This window comes from Symphalangus syndactylus, chromosome 18 (assembly GCF_028878055.3).
Source record: "Symphalangus syndactylus isolate Jambi chromosome 18, NHGRI_mSymSyn1-v2.1_pri, whole genome shotgun sequence".
Taxonomy (NCBI): domain Eukaryota; kingdom Metazoa; phylum Chordata; class Mammalia; order Primates; family Hylobatidae; genus Symphalangus; species Symphalangus syndactylus.
Window position 1 is genome coordinate 78,605,010 of NC_072440.2, and position 20,960 is coordinate 78,625,969.

The window sequence follows — 20,960 nt, forward strand, 5'->3', positions numbered from 1 at the left end:
GTGGCTCACACCTGGAATCCCAGAACTTTGGGAGGCCAACGCAGGTGGATCACCTGAGTTCAGGAGTTCAAGAACAGCCTGGCCAACATGATGAAATCTTGTCTCTACTGAAAAAAAAAAAAAAAATTGCCTGGCCTGGTGGTGCATGCCTATAACCAGCACCTCAGGAGGCCAAGGCATGAGAATCACTTGAACCCAGGAGGCAGAGGTTGCAATGAGCCGAGATCGTGCCACTGCACTCTAGCTTGGGCAAAAGAACGAGACTCTGTCTCAAAAAAAAGTAATAATAATAATAATAGCCATTCTGACTGGTGTGAGGTGATATCTCATCGTAGTTTTGATTTGCATTTCTCTAATTATCAGTGATATTGAGCTTTTTTTCATATGCTTATTGTCCACAGGTATGTCTTCTTTACAGAAGTGTCTATTCGTGTCCTTTGCCCACTCAAAGGAATGGGCACAGGTTTCATAATGAAGATGCCATAAACAATCTTTATTATATATATGATAAATTTATTAATGCATTGTCTCACAAATTTGTTACATCATTTGCTACATACATTTGTGTAACAGTGCATTAGCTCATCTCCCCTCCTAGGGACTTACAACGTAACACACTTTAGCCTATTAAAAGCTTTGGGAAGTCACACAGTAAAGACACCTATTTAATGAGATTTAACCCTGTGTTTCTCATTAGTTAGTTCCTTTTTCTACTACTAATTAATAGCTACTTCTGTGGAACATCGTTGGGAAAACAGTACTTAGAGAAAACATCTTTTTGAGACTTTCCAGTATTAACCACTCAAACCTTTAGTCTCATGTAAGCAAGATATGAATATTCCAAACCTTCATTCGTAGAAAACAGTTCTATAGATATCAATAAGTAGAGATAAGGATGATATAGAGATAGAAATAGACACAGATATTTGCTAGGACAATCTCAATTCTGTCTCTAGAACCAACAGATAAAAGAAATGAAGACTGGGAAGTTATTTTAAGTCAATGTCCTATTTACATGTCACTAATAGTAACAAACTAAGCAAAGAAGTGGGTAGTTAGCAGGCAATTTAAATTTTACTTTGTAAAGGAAGTTAATGTTTCTAATTGAATTTATTTTAAAAGTATTCTTCGTTCTGGGTATATAATGAAGATGAATTTAAGATTTTAAGTTATGTTAATGTGTCAAGGCTTTTCTTGGTATGTTGAATTACAGATTTTATTTTTTAAATTCAATTTAAAAAAATGGTTAGAGACAAGGTCCCACTATGTTGCCCAGGCTGGTCTCAAACTCGTGTCTTCAAATAACCCTCCCACGTCAGCCTCCTAAAGTGCTGGCATTACAGGTGTGAGGTATCGCACCCGGCCCCAGATTTCGTTTTTTAAGAATTCTCATACCAGCAAAAATATTAGAGGATTTTAATGTAATTTAATTTGCCCATTTTACCAAAACAAAATCCAGCATTTCCTTACAGGTGATTTTTAAATTAGAAACTAATCTCGTACAATTAACAATTAATCAAATTATTAATGCCAGGATTTCTCAGCAATTTTTTTTCAAATCATTATTTTCTTTTAATGAGTTGGGTTTTAGTGTCTAAAGTGATTTAATTTTTAGGAATAATTTGACGCTAAAAAGCAATATATTTTTTCTTTGTCAAGACAATCTTTGATCAATCAAAGAAAAAAACAAAGCATGAATATGCTTCTTGGCTGTCTATAGCTATCGTCCGCTTTAATGAAGACTATAAATAAGTTTTTTTTTTTTTTTTTTTGAGACAGCGTCTCACTCAGTCACCCAGGCTGGGGTGCAGTGGTGTTATCTCAGCTCACTGCAACCTCTGCCTCCCAGGCTCAAGCAATTCTCCCGCCTCAGCCACCCAAGTACCTGGGATTACAGGCCTGTGCCACCACGCCCAGTGAGTTTTTGTATCTTTAGTAGAGACAGAGTTTCGCCACGTTGGCCAGGCTGGTCTTTAACTCCTGGCCTCAAGTGATCTGCCTGCCTCAGCCTCCCAAAGTGCTGGGATTACAGGCATGAGCCACCATGCATGGCCAAAATTTTTTTAAAATCTTCATGAGTTTTAAGATTGCTTTCAGGTCCACTAATTTTGAGGACTGTCCCAGGTTAGATCTAACTATATTTCTCCTCTACTCTTTTTTGGTGGAGATTTTTTGAGGTTGAGAGCTAAGCAATAGAAGCAATATAGCAAATGGAGCGTTTGGATCATTTACAAATGTGCACTTGTGTTCAACACTGACAACATGGTCTTCCCTGTGATTCCATTCAGGTCATGTTCATACACACCAAGAAAATAATCAGTGACAAACCTCGCTCATCAAAGCACTACGGTTGAAGCTGTCAAGATGTAAATTACAAGTTTCCCTTCTCTCCTCTGATAATAATTTTCTGCTTTAGGATAGTTGCATTAAAATAAAACAAAATTAAAACTTACTGATCTTTGTCCAGAACACAGAAGGAATCCAAGAAGGGAAAATTGGCAGCTATACTTTCAAAGTCCTCTTGGGAAATGTACCCATCATGGTCGTGATCATAGTTTCTAAATACAGACTGCAAAGGAAAGATAAGTATTTATTGAACGACCATGAGGCAGGCTCTGAACTTGTTATTGCGAAAGCAATGATAACTAGCATATGATCCTTTCTATCAAGGAGCTTAGAATCTCGTGAAAGATAACTAAGTCAAGAAGCGTTTATATTATAACAAGACAAATGGTCTGCTGAGGATAAAAACAGAGTAATGGTTGGATGTGGTGGCTCACACCTGTAATCCCAGCACTTTGAGAGTTGGAGGCAGAGGTGGGAAGATCACTTGAGCCCAAGAGTTTGAGACCAGCCTGAGCAACACAGAGAAACCTCATTGCTACAAAAAAATTTTTTAAATTAGCTGGGCATGGTGGTGCATGCCTATAGTCCCAGCCACTTGTGAGGCTGAGGCAGGAGGCTTGCTCAGCCCAGGAGTTTGAGGTTACAACGAGCCAAGATCACACCACTGCACTCTAGCCTGGGCAACAGAGTAAGGCATCATCTCTAAAAAATAAATTTAAAATAAAATTAAAAATAAAACTTCGGCTGGGCGCGGTGGCTCACGCCTGCAATCCCAGCACTTCAGGAGGCCGAAGCAGGTGGATCACCTGAGGTCAGGAATTCAAGACCACCCTGCCCAACATGATGAAACCCCATCTCTACTAAAAATGAAATAAAATAAAAAATTAGCCGGGCATGGTGGCATACGCCTGCAATCCCAGCTACTCAGGGGACTGAGGCACGAGAATTGCTTGAACCTGGGAGGAGGAGGTTGCAGTGAACCGAGATGGCGCCATTGCACTCCAGCCTGGGCAACAATAGCAAAACTCTGTCTCAATAAATAAATAAATAAAAACAGAGTGCTATGGGTCGGGGGAAAAGAGGAGGTAGATTAAGAAAGGTTTCCTGGGAAAAGCAAGGTTTAAACTGAAATCTCAGGGTTGAGTAGAAATTGGCTTAGTGAATTTACAAATTCCAATACCATGACAATAGAAAATAAAGTTGTAAGGTGTTATCTCAAAAATTAAAGTGTACATTTAATGCAGTTCCAATCAAAATCCCAGTAGGGGTTTGTTTTAAATGAACAAATTGATTATAAAGTTCAAATCAAAGTGAGTATGTTGAAAACAGGCTAAAAATTATTTTAAATGAAGAGTAATGAGGGGGAACATGCCCTTCCAGAAATCAAATATTCTACACAGCTACATTAATCAAAACAACATGATACAAATTACCACAGAGAGTGGAGTCCAGAAACAAACCCATGTTTATATAGGAATTTATCAAAAAGTGTCTTTTAAAATCCACAGAGAAATTATGGATTATCCAATAACTGCTGTTGAGTTAAATGACTAATAATCTTACAAAATAAATTACCTCCAAACTAAATTCTAGATGTATTATATATTATTTATTTATTTATCTTTTTAGAGACAGGATCTCATTCTGTCATCCAGGCTACAGTGCAGTGGCATGATCATAGCTCACTGCAGCCTCAAACTCCTAGGGTCAAGCTATCCTGCTGCATCAGCCTCCCAAAGTGCTGGGATTATAGGCATGAGCCACTGCACTAGTGAATTATATAGTTTAATGTAAAAAAATCCAAAGCTATAAAAGTACCAAAGATAAATAGATGTAAATATTTTTCATGTTTCATAATCTTTGTGTGAAAAAGGCCTTTCTTGGCATGACATCAATGTCCAAAGCCATAAAAATATTTTATTTAATAAAATGCAAAAAAATTGAATCAAAAAAGCTCAATTAACAAATTTTAAGATAAATGTCAAACAGATCAAGTTATTTGCAGCATACATGAGAGCAAAGACACAAAAGTCAAACAGGCAATCACCAAATAAAAATACAAATGGTCAATACATCCATGGAAAGTTATTCAGCTCAGCTAATCATTACAGAAACATTAATTAAGTTTTTTTAACCTCTCAGATTAAATAAAATCTTAAAATACTGTAATCGATCATCTTCTAGGGTATGAGACAACAGGTACTCTTGTATCAAGTTAGTGACGTAAATAGTCACAATATTTCTGGAGAACAATCAGGAATTTTAAGTGCCTGCTCTCTGACACAGCAATTCCACTTCTAGGAATCTGTTCTAAAGAAATAATTGAACAAAGTTGTATAAGATACACATGTATATATATGTAGTATATGTGTGTTTATATATACGTAGAGATAGAGAATAAAGTCATATAAGATAATCTACAAACTATCAGTGGTTATCCTTGAGAATAGAATTACCAAGACCTGCAAGTAAAGCTTTTTATTTTCTATAATTTATGTAATGCTTTAATATTTTTGATGATTCTATCTTCCTTTATAATCAAAGAAGAATAAAAAAAAGTTTCCCATTGCCCTCTGCAAAATTAGGTTTTCAAAAAAATTTGTAAGTTCTTTCTGCAAACACATGTATACAAATTTATATTTGATTTTGATTCCAGTTTTAACTAATCTCCAGTTTTAATTATTCCCAGTAGTTTCTGTCTATTCTGTCTATCGATATTGCCCTGTGTTGCAAGTATTTTGGGAAGTAGGTAAGGTATAAATGAATGAATTAATTAAAAATGTGACTAAAATGAGCCCATCTCAAGCTTTTTCATAGGTAACAGAATTGTGCAAAATCAGAAGACATTACCTTTTTTTTTAATTCCAGTATCATTACTTAACCATAATAAAAATAGCTTAAATTTAACTATTTTGGAATGCCTACTATTTATAGTTTAACATCCCTATTTATACCACGAGTAGTAGATTTTTTGCGGAGTAAAATTCATCATAAAATCCTGGTCTTTTGTTTGATTGAACCAATGGTAAGGAATTTGGAGAAAAGGGAAGCGAGAGAAGGTAAGGAAGACACAATGAGACAGAAAGAGAGAGAGAGAAATTCCCCAGACACACATACACGCGCGCACACACACACACACACACACACAGAGAGAGAGAGAGAGAGAGAGAGAGAGAGAGAAATTCCCCATGTGGACTGAGGAAGGCAGTATGTAGAATGAGACTGGAAGAGGGAACAGCTCTGCCTTCCATTTCCTGGCTTCAGACATTCCTGAGGGGCAACTCAGTCCTTGCATTCCCTGGGGACCCGTAGATCCTTTTCTCACCTTCCCCAGCTCCAAGCTGGGTCTGTTACTACCACGGGCTCCACTGGACCTTATCTCCTTCTCAGTCCTTCCCTCACTAATATTCCTCTTGGCACCACCCTTTTCCTGCCTGCCTCACACGCTCCACAAAATTTTTCTTTCAGCACCTCCTAGTTCCCTGAATTATTCAAGATATAAGACATTCTTTCTTTTTCTTTAAATATCTTCTCCCAGCAAAAAGCACATTCTATCCCAAAGACTCAATTCTGTTGCACCAGCAGATGTACCTACCAATCCATTGAAGTAGACATTTAATTCAGGATCGCAGTTTCCTGTACCCAAAATGTTTCCGTGTTCCCCCCATCGGCACTTCTACTTTTTTTTCTTTTTTTCTTTTTTTCTTTTTTTTTGAGACGAAGTCTCACTCTGTCGCCCAAGCTGGAGTGCAGTGGCGCGATCTCAGCTCACTGCAAGCTCTGCTTCCCGAGTTCACGCCATTCTCCTGCCTCAGCCTCCTGTGTAGCTGAGACTAAAGGCGCCCGCCATCGCGCCCGGCTAATTTTTTGTATTTTTAGTAGAGACGGGGTTTCACCGTGGTCTCGATCTCCTGACCTAGTGATCCGCCCGCCTCGGCCTCCCAAAGTGCTGGGATTACAGGCGTGAGCCACCGCGCCCGGCCCTACTCTTTTTTCTACACGGAAAACTCTGACAGAGCCTTGTCCTACATTAGGTGATTTTTCTAATCTCAATAACATCGGGCTGCTGTGTCATAAAATTCCAAAACTATACAAAAGGAGAAACTATCCAACTTACAGGATTTCTTTCCTGCCCTTGGGTAATCAATTTATTGGGCATCTTAGTGGGACCTATGTGGGTGTTTCATGAGTGATTCTAATCCCCAATCCCTTGAGCTGTTGACAATGACAGATGTGGCAAATGCCTGGGAAAGAGAGGAGCTGGAAGTAGCTGAGAGTATCTGGGCAAGAGAGACAACAAAGGGAAGAGGGCCTTTCTGATCGACTCTCCCCAGGGCCCAATGCCAGGTAGCACTAAGTGCCTGCTAAATCGTTCCTACCTGCCAGAGGGTTGTTTTCATGGGTTCCATCAGATTCCTGGACAATCGCAGAATATTCTGGAAAGAGAAAGGGTCTCCTAGTGCCCTCTCTTTATTCTCCCTCAACCACTTACCTCCACTAATTTCCTTATGTGCTTGTTGATGACCGTGGGGTCTGGCTTTGGCATCACCCCTAATGCCCACTCCAGGGGCACCACAGGCTTGTTGGGCGTCGTAGGGGAGGTAGGCTGCTGATAAAAAAAAAACACACACACATATTTTTCAACTTTATTATTATTATTATTTTGAGACAGGATCTGGCTCTGTCGCCCAGGCTGGCATGCAGTGGTGTAATTTCGGCTCACTGCAACTTCTGCCTCCTGGGCTCAAGCCATCCTTCCACCTCAGCCTCCCAAGTATCTAGGACTACAGGTGTGTGCCACCACGCCTGGCTAATTTTTGTATTTTTAGTACAAATGGGGTTTCACCATGTTGCACAGGCTGGTCTCTAACTCCTGGGCTCAAGCAATTCTCCGGCCTGGGCCTCCCAAAGTGCTGGGATTATAGGCATGAGCTACCACACCTGGCCATATTTTTCAACATTAACTGGGGCCTTGAGCAACTAGAACCAGGGACACTGAGAAGAATGAGTAAGTTTTGTATATTCATAATATTAGTAGAAATTTCCATTTTGTAAGCTATTAAATGCTTATAAAACAAGCATTCTTATGTTAATGGAATCTAACTGTAACTAAATACATGTTTAGATACTGCCTTTTGTTTAACAGCAACTTAAATTCTATTATTTTATTTTTATTTTTTATTTAAATTTTTTTTTTTTTTTTGAGACAGAGTCTCTCTCTGTCACCCAGGCTGGAGTGCAGTGGCATGATCTCGGCTCACTGAAACCTCTGCCTCCCAAGTTCAAGAGATTCTTGTGCTTCAGCCTCCCAAGTAGCTGGTATTACAGGCACCCACCATCAAGCCCAGGTAATTTTTGTATTTTTAGTAGAGACGGGGTTCCACCATGTTGGCCAGACTGGTCTCGAACTCCTGACCTCAAGTGATCCACCTGCCTTGGCCTCCCAAAGTGCTGGGATTACAGGTGTGAGTCACCACATCCAGCCTAAATTCTATTATTTTAAATGGGAAAAAAGCAATGTGCTCCCAGTCCATCCAAAAATCCTATCCGAGTTCTCCAAATATCACTAAAACTTTTATATAACAATCCATCATGGATTTTTGTGTAATACAGGATGTAAAAACACCAGTTATCGAATTCTCTAATACTTAGTGATCAGTTATGGTGCATGCAGCAAATGGGTACCAGTGGGTGGCCAAGTTTATGTCCTTACATCTGCACCTTGCTCAATACGCTTAAGCACTTCTGACTGTTCTGCCAATCATTAGGTCTCTCTGGCCCTCTTTGGTGAACTTTCTTTCTCCACAGATTTTTCTGCATTCTTACAAGACATTTGCATATAAAATTGTGGGGAAGATGGTAGCATAATGCATAACATGCTTGGACAATATAAGCACAGAACACAATCCTTTCAGGAGACCAGCCAAGACTGGTGTTCACTTTATATCCTCTCCCTGAAACCTTCATAAAGTGTCAACATTTTTGCAAGTGCACACATGCAAATCTATTTTTTTTTCTATCTTTTCTTTTTTTATTTACATTTATAGAGGCTGGGCACAGTGGCTCACACCTGTAATCCCAGCACTTTGGGAGGCTGAGGCAGGTGGATCACCTGAGGCCAGGAGTTCGAGACCAGCCTGGCCAACATGGTGAAACTCCCTCTCTACTAAAAATACAAAAAAATTAGCCAGATGTGGTGGCACATGCCTGTAGTCCAAGCTACTTGGGAGGCTGAGGCAGGAGAATTGCTTGAGCCAGGGAGGTGGAGGTTGCAGTGAGCTGAGATTATGCCACTGCACTCCAGCCTGGGAGACAGAGCAAGACTCTGTTTCAAAAAAAAAAAAAATTACATTTATAGATATATATATTTTGTGTGTGTGTGTGTGTGTGTGTGTGTGTGTATGTATTTTAGAGACAGGGTCTCACTATGTTGCCCAGGCTGGAGTGCAGTGGTTATTCACAGGCACCATCCCACTACTGATCAGCACAGGAGTTTTGAGATATATATGTATATCCTATTAGTTCTGTCCCTCTAAGAGAACCCTAATACAATTATCTTCCCACTCCATCCCCTTTCCAGCTCCCCATCCTGCTAAGAGCCACCTGTATCATTCAATAAAACCTCTGCATTCACCATCCTTCAAGTCCATGTGACCTGATTCATCCAATGTGACATCCAAATTCTGAGTTGAATCAATGGTTAGTAGAGAAATTTGTAAATTATGATCAAGATATTTAAAATTTTAAATCTAATTTAATGTTGAATGGAGCTTTTTTAAAGCCTGAAACAGTTTAAATGATCTTTAACATTAAGATGAGTTATTATTCCTTTCCTTTCTTTTTGGTCCTAGGTGTATTGAGTTCTTAGTAGGAACACAACAAATAGAAGATCAATTATAAAACAGAGTAATAAGAATGACGTTCTTCCTCTTTATTAGCCTCTGGTATGAAGACATAATTATCAAACTGTCAGGGCTAAGCTGTCCCATTGATAAAATGGGAATAATGGCCGGGCACGGTGGCTCACGCCTGTAATCCTAGCACTTTGGGAGGCCATGGCGAGCGTATCATGAAGTCAGTAGTTCCAGACCAGCCTGGGCCAACATAGTGAAATCCCTGTCTCTACTAAAAATACAAAAAAAAAAAAAAAAAAAAATTGCTGGGTGTGGCAGTGTGCACCTATAATCCTAGCTACTTGGGAGGCTGAAGCAGGAGAATCGCATGAACCCAGGAGGCAGAGGTTTCAGTGAGCCGAGATCGCGCCATTGCACTCCAGCCTGGGCAACAGTGCAAGACTCGGCCTCAAAAAAAAAAAAAAAAAAAAAACAAACTATAATGTCAATTTTTAAAATTCTTCCATTTTAGAACATAAAGCAACATTGTAATAGCCAATTACTGTAAATGACAAAAAACAGTGATTGGTACTGGTCCTTAGAGAGAAAATAATACCTACCGATTTAGAATTTCTAGGCTCCAGCACCAGTGACAGTTTGTAAATATCATCTTCAGTGTGATAGAGGTCCAGGGAAAGCTACAACAAAATTAGAAGGGATAAATATGTCTGATTACATTTATTTATTTATTTATTTACATTGCTGAATTTTTTTTCAAGTTGAATGTTTAAGTTCACTGTCTAATACAGTAATTTGAGTAAATGCAGAACAATAAAAAGACGGCACGCAGAGATGGAAAACGAAATTTAAAAGAGAAAACATTGGCTGGGCGCGGTGGCTCACGCTTGTAATCCCAGCATTTTGGGAGGCCGAGGCGGGCGGATCACGAGGTCAGACGATCGAGACCACGGTGAAACCCCGTCTCTACTAAAAAATACAAAAAAAAATTAGCCGGGCGTGGTGGCGGGTGCCTGTAGTCCCAGCTACTCGAAGAGGCTGAGGCAGGAGAATGGCGTGAACCCGGGAGGCGGAGCTTGCAGTGAGCCGAGATTGTGCCACTGCACTCCAGCCTGGGCGACAGAGCGAGACTCCATCTCAAAAAAAAAAAAAAAAAAAAAAGAGACAACATTAATCCTGGTTAATCATCAGTATTGATGAGAACCATCAACTCAATTCCTCAGCAGTATTTACTGAGCAGCTCCCAGGTGCTCAGTGCTGAGTCACAGATGAGGAATACCTGATGTTTCCAGGCTGGAAGTGGGGACAGACGCAAACAATAAGACTTGTAAATGTAATAAATGCTGCCTTTGAAGTTTGATTAAAGAACTGTGGAAATAAAGGAGCAGTTAACTAGACTCCTATTATTTGAGAGCATTGTGCTAAGTCCTAGTGAGGCAAGCTGATGTAAAATCATTTCTTGCCCTCAAGGCCCTGATAATTTATTTGAATAAACAGGGCCTGAACCTAAAAAGCTGTGTTTATAGCAATAAAAGGCAGCACATGCTGAGTGTGAAGTAGTTTCTCCACTTTAAGTGCTCCAGGAACCGGTCAGAAATCAGGGAGGCAACATAGTAAATATGCGAGGGCAGAGGCTGTTAGTCAGGCAGGGCTGGGTTCAAGCATGCAGCCTGCCACTGGCTAGCTCTGTAACCTTTAGCAAGTAATTTCCTCTCTGACACTCAGTTTCTGCATCTGGAAAATGGAAATGATCGTAAAAGTCCCTACTGAGTTGGATTTGTGTCAGGACCAAATGAAATAATGCATGTAAAGTATTTCACACAGGACCTGGTACACAATAAAATCTCAAAAAGTGTTATTTTGTAGTGTTAATGTTACTGTTATTATCACATTTGTTATTAGTTGTATTATTATTATGCATAGGGGCCCTGGAGACAGAAATGATCAGGACGGATTCATGGAGGTCCTTGTGAATTGGGACTTATCCAGGAGGACTGGGACTTAATTTGGACAAAAGAGAGAGGAGGATCATTGTAGGCAAGGACAACACCACAGATCCAGGTTGGAGAACATGGATAAACTCTGTAAAGCCTTACAATGCATGTTTCCACTCACCTAAAACAGAAGTCATGAGGCTTAAAATAAGCCTGAACCATTCTCACCTAGTCCTTTAAAGCTAGTACACTCAATGAATCACATCACTTCCCTGGCCATGAACATAAGCAGTGCTGGCTCCCTTCTTTGACCATGTAGGAATGAAAAGTTTTCTTTAACATATTTTATCTAACATGTGTATGAGGGTGGAGTGTGGGGGAAAAGAAAGAAGGAGGAAGCCAGAGAAAACTCAGAGGCGAAGATGTTTTCGAAGATTCCTTTTCCTGTTCTACTTCCTTTAAAAAAGAAGTTGGTGTCATAAAATTTCATTTTCAAATCATTCATTCAACAAATATTTATTAGTCATCTACTATGTGCCAGGGACTGTTCTAGTCACTGTTCTAGCAGCTGCTTGAATATAACATTTAAATTAAGGACTTTATAATCAGGTCACATTTCTTTTACCTGCACTTTGTCACAAAGTTTTTTTTCTAAACAAAATAAAACTGACTTAACTGTAAAATCTCCCCAGTATCATTTCAAGATCATGACAATCCTGCTTACAAAGAAGAGACATCATATTCACCTTCCCCTGAACAGCAATCACTCCTACCTCGCAGGCTGTGCCTTTTTACAGGAAAGGAAACATCCGCATGTCACAAACAAATGCCTTTGGGAGCCATACCATTATATAAAAGAGCCAAATAGGATGTGTAAAAGGTACATTTTGATAGAAACATTGGTACCACAATGTCTTATTTGGAAAACAGAGTCTTTGCAGATGTAATTTATTTAGGGATCTTTCCTCTTAGCGCCACAATAAAAAAAAAAAGTGTGATGATAAATGGGACCTGACACCACTCTCTTTTAGGGAAGTCACAGGGAGAGGTGTGGTTTGCGATGAACATCGCTACTCAGCGATGACAAATTGCTGTCAGCCTAACGTTGGACCCTGAGTTGCCAAGTCTTCTGATTTGTTAAGAGAAGCCAGAAATCTGGAGTTTTAGATAAACTATTCCAATTTTTAAACATTGGGAACTGACAACGACAAAATTTTAGGATTCCATGTGGGCCAAATAAAATACATCAGCCGTGGGCAGTTGCCTACTATTTTGTAATTCCCACAACAGACAACTGCGCCAGGCTCTAAGCCTCATGAAAATGGGCAGCACATCTGTCTTTTGCACCTCTGTACCCCTAGTCCCAGCTTGCAGCCTCGCATTGTGAAGGTTACATAAATAAAGAGAGAAAACCAAGTGACTCCTTCCTTCTGAATTCCCTGTTATCAGGAGTTAGTCCAGACTTGGAGGAGCATGTTCCCTTCCTCCTGACTCAGCTTCCAAGTCCTGTGATGACTGGCACCAGCATCTGCTGGAGATGAGATGACAGCAGCACTACCACAGCCATCCAAGAATCCAAATAAGCCGCACACTAAGGCGGGGAGATGCTCTTTCAAGAGAAACAGAACATCCTTGGGTATTTCCATGTGTCAAATGGATAACTGGCTCAGCGATGGAAATGTTTTGGTAGTCTCCAAATACTCGCTCTCTGCTTATTAATAGTGTGAGCCTGGGCATGCAGTTAACCTTCCTGAGTCTCAGTCTCCTGATCTGTGAAATGGGAACCATAAATAATAGCTGCTCCCAAGAACGATGGTGAAGATTAAATGAGCTAATGGGTGTCTGACTAGGGTTTGTTTAGAAGGTCACAAATGCAGGGTTTGGCTTCCAGTCATGCACGAGTCAAATGCCACTGTGCTTATCCGTGAATGTAAAGCTGCCCTCGGGGTTACTCCTAGCATCTCTTCTTTCCCAGCCATGATTCTACTTTCTCTCTCAGATCTCCTCTGGGCTTTACGGACCTGCCCAAAGGGTGATCTGTTCCACTTTCTACACACCTTTTTTATAACGTGGGCTGCTCGTCCATGGAATTTCAAGAACATTTGCTTTTGTCAAACATATTTTGAGCCTGGCTGTTTTTTTTCTGACAAATGTTCCGATCCACTGTTTCAAGTTGTTGCATTTACCAACCTATCCTTTCAGCAACGTTGGTTGCAGATTCAGTCTTCATTAGGATCTACATTGGCTGGACTGTTTATCATAAAATAAAACACACCTGGACGTCAGACTGCCTCTACTCACCATTTTTGAAACTCTTCTTATTCTTCTTCTTCTTTTTTAAAAATGAGACTAAAATTAAAAATACAGGGGCTTTCCAGTTATTTGCATGTACTCAAAATGGTAAAAGTAACTGATAGGGCTAAAAATACCATGAAAAGATTCAAACTATTTCATACCCCACGCAACAGAAGCATCAGCTTTTAAAACTCCTGGTTACGTGAATTGAGATGTAAGGGAAATGTCCTCTCCAGATATTCCCTGAAAGGAGGAACAATACAAATCCCAACAGTTTGGTGGCGTGGTCCTCCTTCCCTCAACGTGCTTGGTGCCGTATTCAAGGGGCCAAGGATACAATGATAAAAATGACAAACATAGCCCCCACCCTCACAGATTTTGTCCTGTAATTACTTCCTTTACTGCACATTGTGAGGAGGGGGAGAGAGCAGTATTAATTAATTTTTACAGATGTGAAATAGATTAGATGTCAGCAATGTGCCCACATGAGAGAGCAAATGTCCATTTGAGGGGAACCCGGCCCAGGCTGGGATGCAGAAGTTTGCTCCCTGTCCTTTGTAAATCTCAGTTTCTTCTTCTGTTAAAAAAAAAAAAAAAAAAAAAAAAGGAAGGGGCAGGGGTGATGTTACACTCACAGCCCTGCCCAGGCTGCATTGCAGGGTGTGTGTGAGAATTTACTGAGGAAATGTATGTGAAAAGTGCTGTGAAAATTGTAATCAACTATTACAGAAAGTTAAAGCACTGCCATTCAGCCTACCACACAGAGTAGGCATTTCATAACTGTTGATGAACATAAGGGTTCTCTTTTTCTGTCCTCCAGGGCTGTCCATCATATATAGGCAACCTCAGATGGAGCCATGTTTAGATGAAAACAATCACTTCAGGTGAAAATTTAGGAGTCCTGGGGCAAAATGAAGCACTCCTTCCAATGCTGGCATGTGGACGCCTTCGCATGCATTGGGGCAGCTGTGGTCAGTCATATGGTTCTAATCCAGATATGTGTGTGCTTCCTAAAACGGCCACTGGGCTCTAGTGACCACAAGATAGAAACCTCCTCGGTCCTCATGTTGAGGAGATGAATCCTCAGGAGTCAGGAAGAATGAATGTATACTCCTATGCACTGAACTTTCTTCTTGGCCGTGGGGAGAGAGAAGATCTTGGCTGGAAGTTTGGTGACTCATACACAGGATTGTGCTATTGTGATGAGCTATTGGGCTGGTACTACAGAATCAAGTTGACTCTTGGTTCCTTATTCTCAAGGCTCCACCGGTTCTTACATCTAGAATCCTAGAAGTTTAGAGCTCTGGAAAAGACCTCACAAATGAGCATAAAACCCTTATTTATAAAAAGCCAAAGTCGAGGCTGTTAGCAAGGAGACATAACCAAGCAACTGCAGAGGGAAGGCTGAAAGCAAGGTCTCACATCTAGGATTTTGCCACTACACTATGCTACCCAACACTGCGGTTACTAAATACGGCGCTTGATGGCTTCTAAGTTTTCCTTCAATATGAGAGAGAGAGAGAGAAAGATTCCTCCCCAGCAAAAAGGAGTTTTTTCTTAGCCTTTATTTCTAGAGTTCAGATTTTTTTCATTTTTACTCCTGAAATTTTTTTTTTTTTTTTTTTTTTTTTGAGACGGAGTCTTGCTCTGTCGCCCAGGCTGGAGTGCAGTGGCGCCATCTCGGCTCACTGCAAGCTCCGCCTCCCAGATTCAGGCCATTCTCCTGCCTCAGCCTCCCAAATAGCTGGGACTACAGGCGCCCGCCACCTCGCCAAGCTAATTTTTTTGTATTTTTAGTAGAGACGGGGTTTCACTGTGTTAGCCAGGATGGTCTCGATCTCCTGACCTTGTGATCCGCTAGCCTCGGCCTCCCAAAGTGCTGGAATTACAGGCTTGAGCCACCACGCCTGGCCAGTACTCCTGAAATTTTATTGAAAATGCTTCACTATTTCTCTAAATATCTCTTTGTCATAACGTTGCTTGTTTTGTTTATAGCTCAAATTAATTTCCCTACCCCATGATTATCTTTTATCTCTATGAGAAATTGCCCGAGGGCAGGCACCTGCTCTCTGAAGTTATACTTGACATCGTGGACAGCTTGGACACAGACACCGGAAGCCTAGGCTCCACGTGGAGACTGGTCTGCAGACATCACCTGTGGCTGTAGGTCTGCAGTCGGACTGGGGCTGCAACTCTGGTCACTTATTCATGGAAACAGATTTACATGGCAAATCATTAATAAATGAAGGTGCTTGGATTATTGTGAGTTGTGTTCCCTGCCCCCAGTAAAGAAAGTCTGTATGTTTACTATTTGTCACAAAAACTCAACTTTAAGAGATCTGTGTTTCTGTGTGTTGGCCACTTCTGCTTTACTTGAAGGGTATAGCTGCATTATTGCCTACACTTAGGGGTTTATTCTTTGGTAAACAATTACGTGGTCTAGGAACAGTTTGTGAGAAGGGCGAGAAACCACACTCCTATTCCAACGCAGCAGACCTAGGGGATTTAGGCTCCCAGAAATTAAGAGGAGTTATTGGTTTCATTTTCCACAGCCATACAAGGAAAACAGTTAATTCAGTATTGCAGCTGAGTTTCAGATGCTGCAGTGTTATAAACCCAAACAGGGAAGGTGCACCTCTACTTTTGTTTAAGGAAGGGTGAGTGAATTTTGTTATGCCTCTTCTTCCCACAAAGAAGCAGCCAGTGGGAAATGTTCTCTTCTATACACCTGCTGTGTCTAAAAGTTCTAGGATGCGGAGACCAGCTAAACATGTGTGCCGCAAATGCCAAAAAAGTATGAGTGGTAGGTGAACTTCTTTTGTCTAAGCCACATCATTCCTAAATACAGCATGCAGTTCATTTATTGAGTTCCTAAATATGCCAGGAACTGTGAGAGGTGCTAGCGATATGATATGTAAGGCAAGTAAACAGAAAAAGAATCGAATAAAGAGTGATATCTCCTATAGTTAAGGAAAATATAAAGTGCCAGGGTGACATAGGACAGATGCATGACTGCTTTGGAGAGGGAGAGAGAATGCTCCAGGAAGACAGGCTTTTGAAATTGAACTTGCCACATGGATGGGTTGGGATGGGATTCTCTAAGCAAGTCCAAAGGCCAGGAAGCAGGAGACAGCATTTCATGGGGTGGAAAGTACAAGAAATTCAATATTTCTCAAAGGCTGGTAAAAGGTGGGAGAGGGTGATGGCAAAGAAGGCTGGGCTGATGGTCTGAGACTGAGTCTTCAAGAACCTCGAACGCCAGACTGTAAACTACATCCTGGAGGTTTGGGAGGTTCATAATGGGAACAGGGGGATCACAGATAAGGTCCTTGCATTACTCCAGGCTTCAGCCAAAGCAGTGCAGTGAGGATAAAGAGGAGCAGATGACTGGAGGACATACAGAAGGATGTGATGAGTTGGATGAATGTGGTGAAGGAGAGTGAGGGCTGAGGCAGAGTCTAGAGGAGCCTCTCTAAGAACTCCAGAAGTGGAGTCATATGGCAGAGACTGGGCCCCTCTGAACAAAGGTAGATTTCTTTGCCCCAAGATTTGCTGGTTATGGAAAATATTAATCAGGGCTCCTTTTCCCTTGTTCTATGAGATTTCCTCTCATCTATTGACTCTGAAACCAATTTTCCCCCAGAATGAATTGCTGGCACACATCTTCCTATGTCTCCTGGAAAGAAAGGTGCAGAAGAGTTATTGAGCCCAAACTTGGCTCCTTGGAACTCACCGTGAGCAGGTTGATCAAATCCATGTTGGGTTCTAAGTGGTGAGAGGCATTCTGCAGGGAGACTAGTTCACTCAGGGTAACGGAGAGCTGGTGCATTTTCACAATGTTCACTTTGTTCTCCTCCGTCCAGTCTGGGAAAATGACATGGACTGCTATCAAGTCTTTCAAGTGTACTCCAAGGATGGGGATTTTGAAGCCATCGCAGTCGGCAAAGGCCTTGCGGTAATTGCAGTAATTGCCGTTGGAGGAGACCAACTCTGTCATTTCATTCCAGTTCTGGGAACAGATGGAAAAGCAGAATTTTCAAAAAACTTTCCCTTCTGCACACCCCCAGGCCCTGCAACGTGTGGTTAGGAAATTCCTCAGCTACTGAGAAAGGTATTACTTGCACCAATGTTGCTGCAGGGAAATATGAATCAGGAAAAAGAAAGTTAGAGAAATGTACTAGGCCTGGCTATGCATTGAGCAGCCTATTCCATTTTGCTATAAAACGGAAATAGCCTACACATCTGCCTACCTACTAGGGATGTTGGGATATTAAATGGCATCATGTATACTTAAGTGTTTGGAAATTTATGAAAATATTACTGTCCGCAAATTCAAGCATGTCGAATATTAAAATTGTTTAGTTGTTCCAAGAAAGTTGCATTCCAGATATTACTTGAGGTTAATCTGGGACAGTATGGGGTAGAGAAAGTTGCAATGCGGTGTGAGATAGCTGTGGTTCTATATTCTGCCTAACCAGAAGGGTGACCTTGAGCAAGTCACTTCACGTTTCTGGGCCTCAGTTTCTTTCTCTGTAAGTAAGAGAAGTTCCAATACATAATTTTAAAAGATACACTGGTAGTTCTCCAAGCCTCTATAAGCTTCTATCAGATTCTTATTCTTCACAACATTTAAAATTTGTTTTTGCTTTTTACTTGAGATTTGGTACAAAGCTAAAAGAAAATGAAACACTTATTACCTAATAAGTTCCATTATACTTGGAATGAGTACAGAGTTTGAGGTCAAACAACGGTACTTCTGTGGCTTGCTTCCTCTTGTTTATATGGACAAGTTATCGTTGGTTGCTTCACAGCAACCAAACCTTTCTAGCAGACCCCAATTTCAATTAGTCTACTCTCTCCCAAAGCAGCCCTTGTGACTCAGACAGAGCTGTTTCCATTTCCAGAACCAAGAATGGGTTCTGATTTATCATCAGAGTAATTGCATCCCTCTAGCTTGTGATTGGTTCGGGAACTCAGGGTTAAGCCAATCAGTACATTGTATTACTCTGGCAACTGTTATTGGTCCAGGGATGGACCTAAGACCTGAGTTGGCTCAAAAGGTCTTTAATTCTATGAGTGAAGAGTTGAAGTGAGACGTCTTCCCTATCTTCAACTTTCATGAACAAGGGAACATAATTTTTCGGTTGCTACAGACAGCCCAATTAGGAGAGAAACCAGTTTGATGAAACAAACAAAAAAACAAAACTCTCTGATACTCAGAGGCAGGCAGAGCACCTGAGTCAGAGGTCTAATCAGACCGTGCCTGCTCTGTCTCTGGACTTCCAGGTATGCCCCCCAGGGTGGAGTGCAGTGGTATGATCCTGGCTCACTGCAGCCTCAGACTCCTGGGCTCAAGTGATCATTCCACCTCAGCCTCCCAAATAGCTGGGACTACAGGCACACACTGCCACACCTGGCTAATTTTTTTTTTTTTTTTTGTAGAGACAGGATCTAGCTATGTTACCCAGGCTAGTGTCAAACTCCTGGCCTCAAGCAATCCTCCCACCTCCACCTCCCAAAGTGCTGAGATTACAGGTGTGAGCCACCACGCCTGATGGACAATACATTTGCTTATTGTTTAATTGCTGTAGAAGTTTTTTCTTTTTCTTTTAAACTCACAACTAAAAGTGTCCTTATTGAAGTAGCAAAGTGCACTTTTACGTGAAAATCTTTTCATAAGGATGAAATGCTCCTTTTTGCTCAAGAAGAAAAACAACTATCATGTGAAAATAAATATGGCAGAAAAGCTCAGTTTGGAAAATGATCACTGTTTTTAATATATGTATATATTTTTTCATGACAATTCAGTTGTGTATCTGAGGATTTCTATACAAGGCCTATGTCTTCCCCTTTCTATCTTCTGATGTGCCCAACATGGTGTTATGAATAGTCATTCAATGACTTTATTTCAGGAAGTAGGGTAGGAACTATTTCTGTCCTATTTACCTTGTGTATCACAGTGCCTATCACATAGTAGGACCAAATAGATACCCGTTGAATATTTACCATTACAATATGTAGGGGGTTTTTTGTTTTGTTTTGTTTTGTTTTGTTTTGAGACGGAGTCTCGCTCTGCTGCCCAGGCTGGAGTGCAGGGGCGCAATCTCGGCTCACTGCAAGCTCCGCCTCCCGGGTTCACGTCATTCTCCTGCCTCAGCCTCCACAGTAGCTGGGACTACAGGTGCGTGCCACCACACCCGGCTAATTTTTTTGTATTTTTAGTAGAGATGAGGTTTCACCGTGTTAGCCAGGATGGAATAGATCTCCTGACCTTGTGATCCGCCCGCCTCCCAAAGTGCTGGGATTACAGGCGTGAGCCACCCCGCCCGGCCACTACTACAGTATGTTAATGGTATGTCAAAGCATTCTTCCTGGGACACTCACCACCACCTCCAACCTGTTTTTCAAGGTGGACTCAGCTGATGTGGTTATTACCTTTCTACTTTGTCCCCATGTATAACCTACCACTGGTTTAAGAGAAAAACTTTCCCGCTCTGAGTGACATTTGTTAGGCGTATACTAAACCCCAACAATTTACAAATGCATTTTTTTTTACTTTTGATTAGGATCAAATCTACTGTACCTTTGTAACTTCTGAAGAAAGATGAGAATGGGTCTCTTTGAGACGTGAAATGGAGCTATGACTGAGGCCTCCCACCACTGCCATCAGGGTGTTAAAATTTTTGAGCTGAAGGAGCTTCTGCAATAAAAATGCATCAGTGCTTTTTAAGGATTTTTAAATTATTCTAAACTTTCTGAATTACAAGTAAATTTGTGCACAATTTTAATAACAAGAAGCTAAGGAAAAAATTACATCAATTTAAAATGAAGCACAGATAGAATCAGAGAAATATATCTATTATTTCACAGAAAAATAGCTACATTAAATGCTTCTAAGCATTGCTTTTTGAAAGCAATCTTCTTGCATGGCAAAAATACGATTTGTTCATTAGACATCAGCGAGTAGTTTAGTTGTCCGATGCCCTTATACTGTGACCACCACATTTCCTCAATGACTTTTCTCAACAGACTGAATGAACATCTAGAACTCAAGAACCCCGTCTGATTACCAGACATACCTTTGCAACATTGATAAACTTTGTGATGACTTCTGCCCTTTGCTGGGGGGTTGGTTTGCTAAGAACCATCAACTGGACCCACTTAGAGATTCCATTAAATAAAGCAATCGATCTTTCCAAGGTTGGATTATTCTCCAGGCAGCCATGGATGACATAGCTTTGGTAATCAGTGAACTAGGAAAGGAAGATTCAGAGATTCTGAATTATAATGGAGCCCTTGTAAAATCAAAAATTAGAATATTGCAGAGAAAAGGTGAGATATTGTTTCATAACAACACAATTTCTTGTATTTCACATTTACAATGGCATCCTAAAAGTTTGAATATACATGTGTCTTTAAAATGTTATTTTGCTGCTTTTCAAACCCGACTACTCACCCCACGCACAGACACCCACTATTACACATCACAGCTTTGGTGGGAGGAGAAAGGGGCAAGATTCAAAGTTGTATTCCA

General features: G+C 40.8%; 1 protein-coding gene and 1 long non-coding RNA gene across 12 annotated transcripts in view; both read right to left on the bottom strand.

Moving 5' to 3' along the window:
* RASGRP3 (RAS guanyl releasing protein 3) overlaps positions 1–20,960 on the bottom strand; it is an 86,444-nt gene that overhangs the window by 16,967 nt on the left and 48,517 nt on the right. For 6 of the 11 annotated variants that reach the window (XM_055251450.2, XM_063623741.1, XM_063623742.1 and 3 more), the window contains 6 exons: positions 20,506–20,679; positions 20,010–20,126; positions 17,160–17,435; positions 9,800–9,877; positions 6,839–6,955; positions 2,454–2,569 (listed from right to left, as the gene is read on the bottom strand). In XM_055251450.2, the coding sequence (XP_055107425.1) occupies positions 2,454–2,569; positions 6,839–6,955; positions 9,800–9,877; positions 17,160–17,435; positions 20,010–20,126; positions 20,506–20,679 (878 nt within the window). The remainder of the gene's footprint in view (positions 1–2,453; positions 2,570–6,838; positions 6,956–9,799; positions 9,878–17,159; positions 17,436–20,009; positions 20,127–20,505; positions 20,680–20,960) is intronic. The other 5 variants (XM_055251452.2, XM_063623746.1, XM_063623747.1 and 2 more) reach the window with 1 other exon arrangement.
* On the bottom strand, positions 13,990–17,153 carry LOC134733591 (uncharacterized). Its single transcript, XR_010117220.1, has 2 exons — positions 15,489–17,153; positions 13,990–15,346 (listed from the first exon to the last, which is right to left on the bottom strand). It is a non-coding gene; the product is annotated as an uncharacterized lncRNA (long non-coding RNA).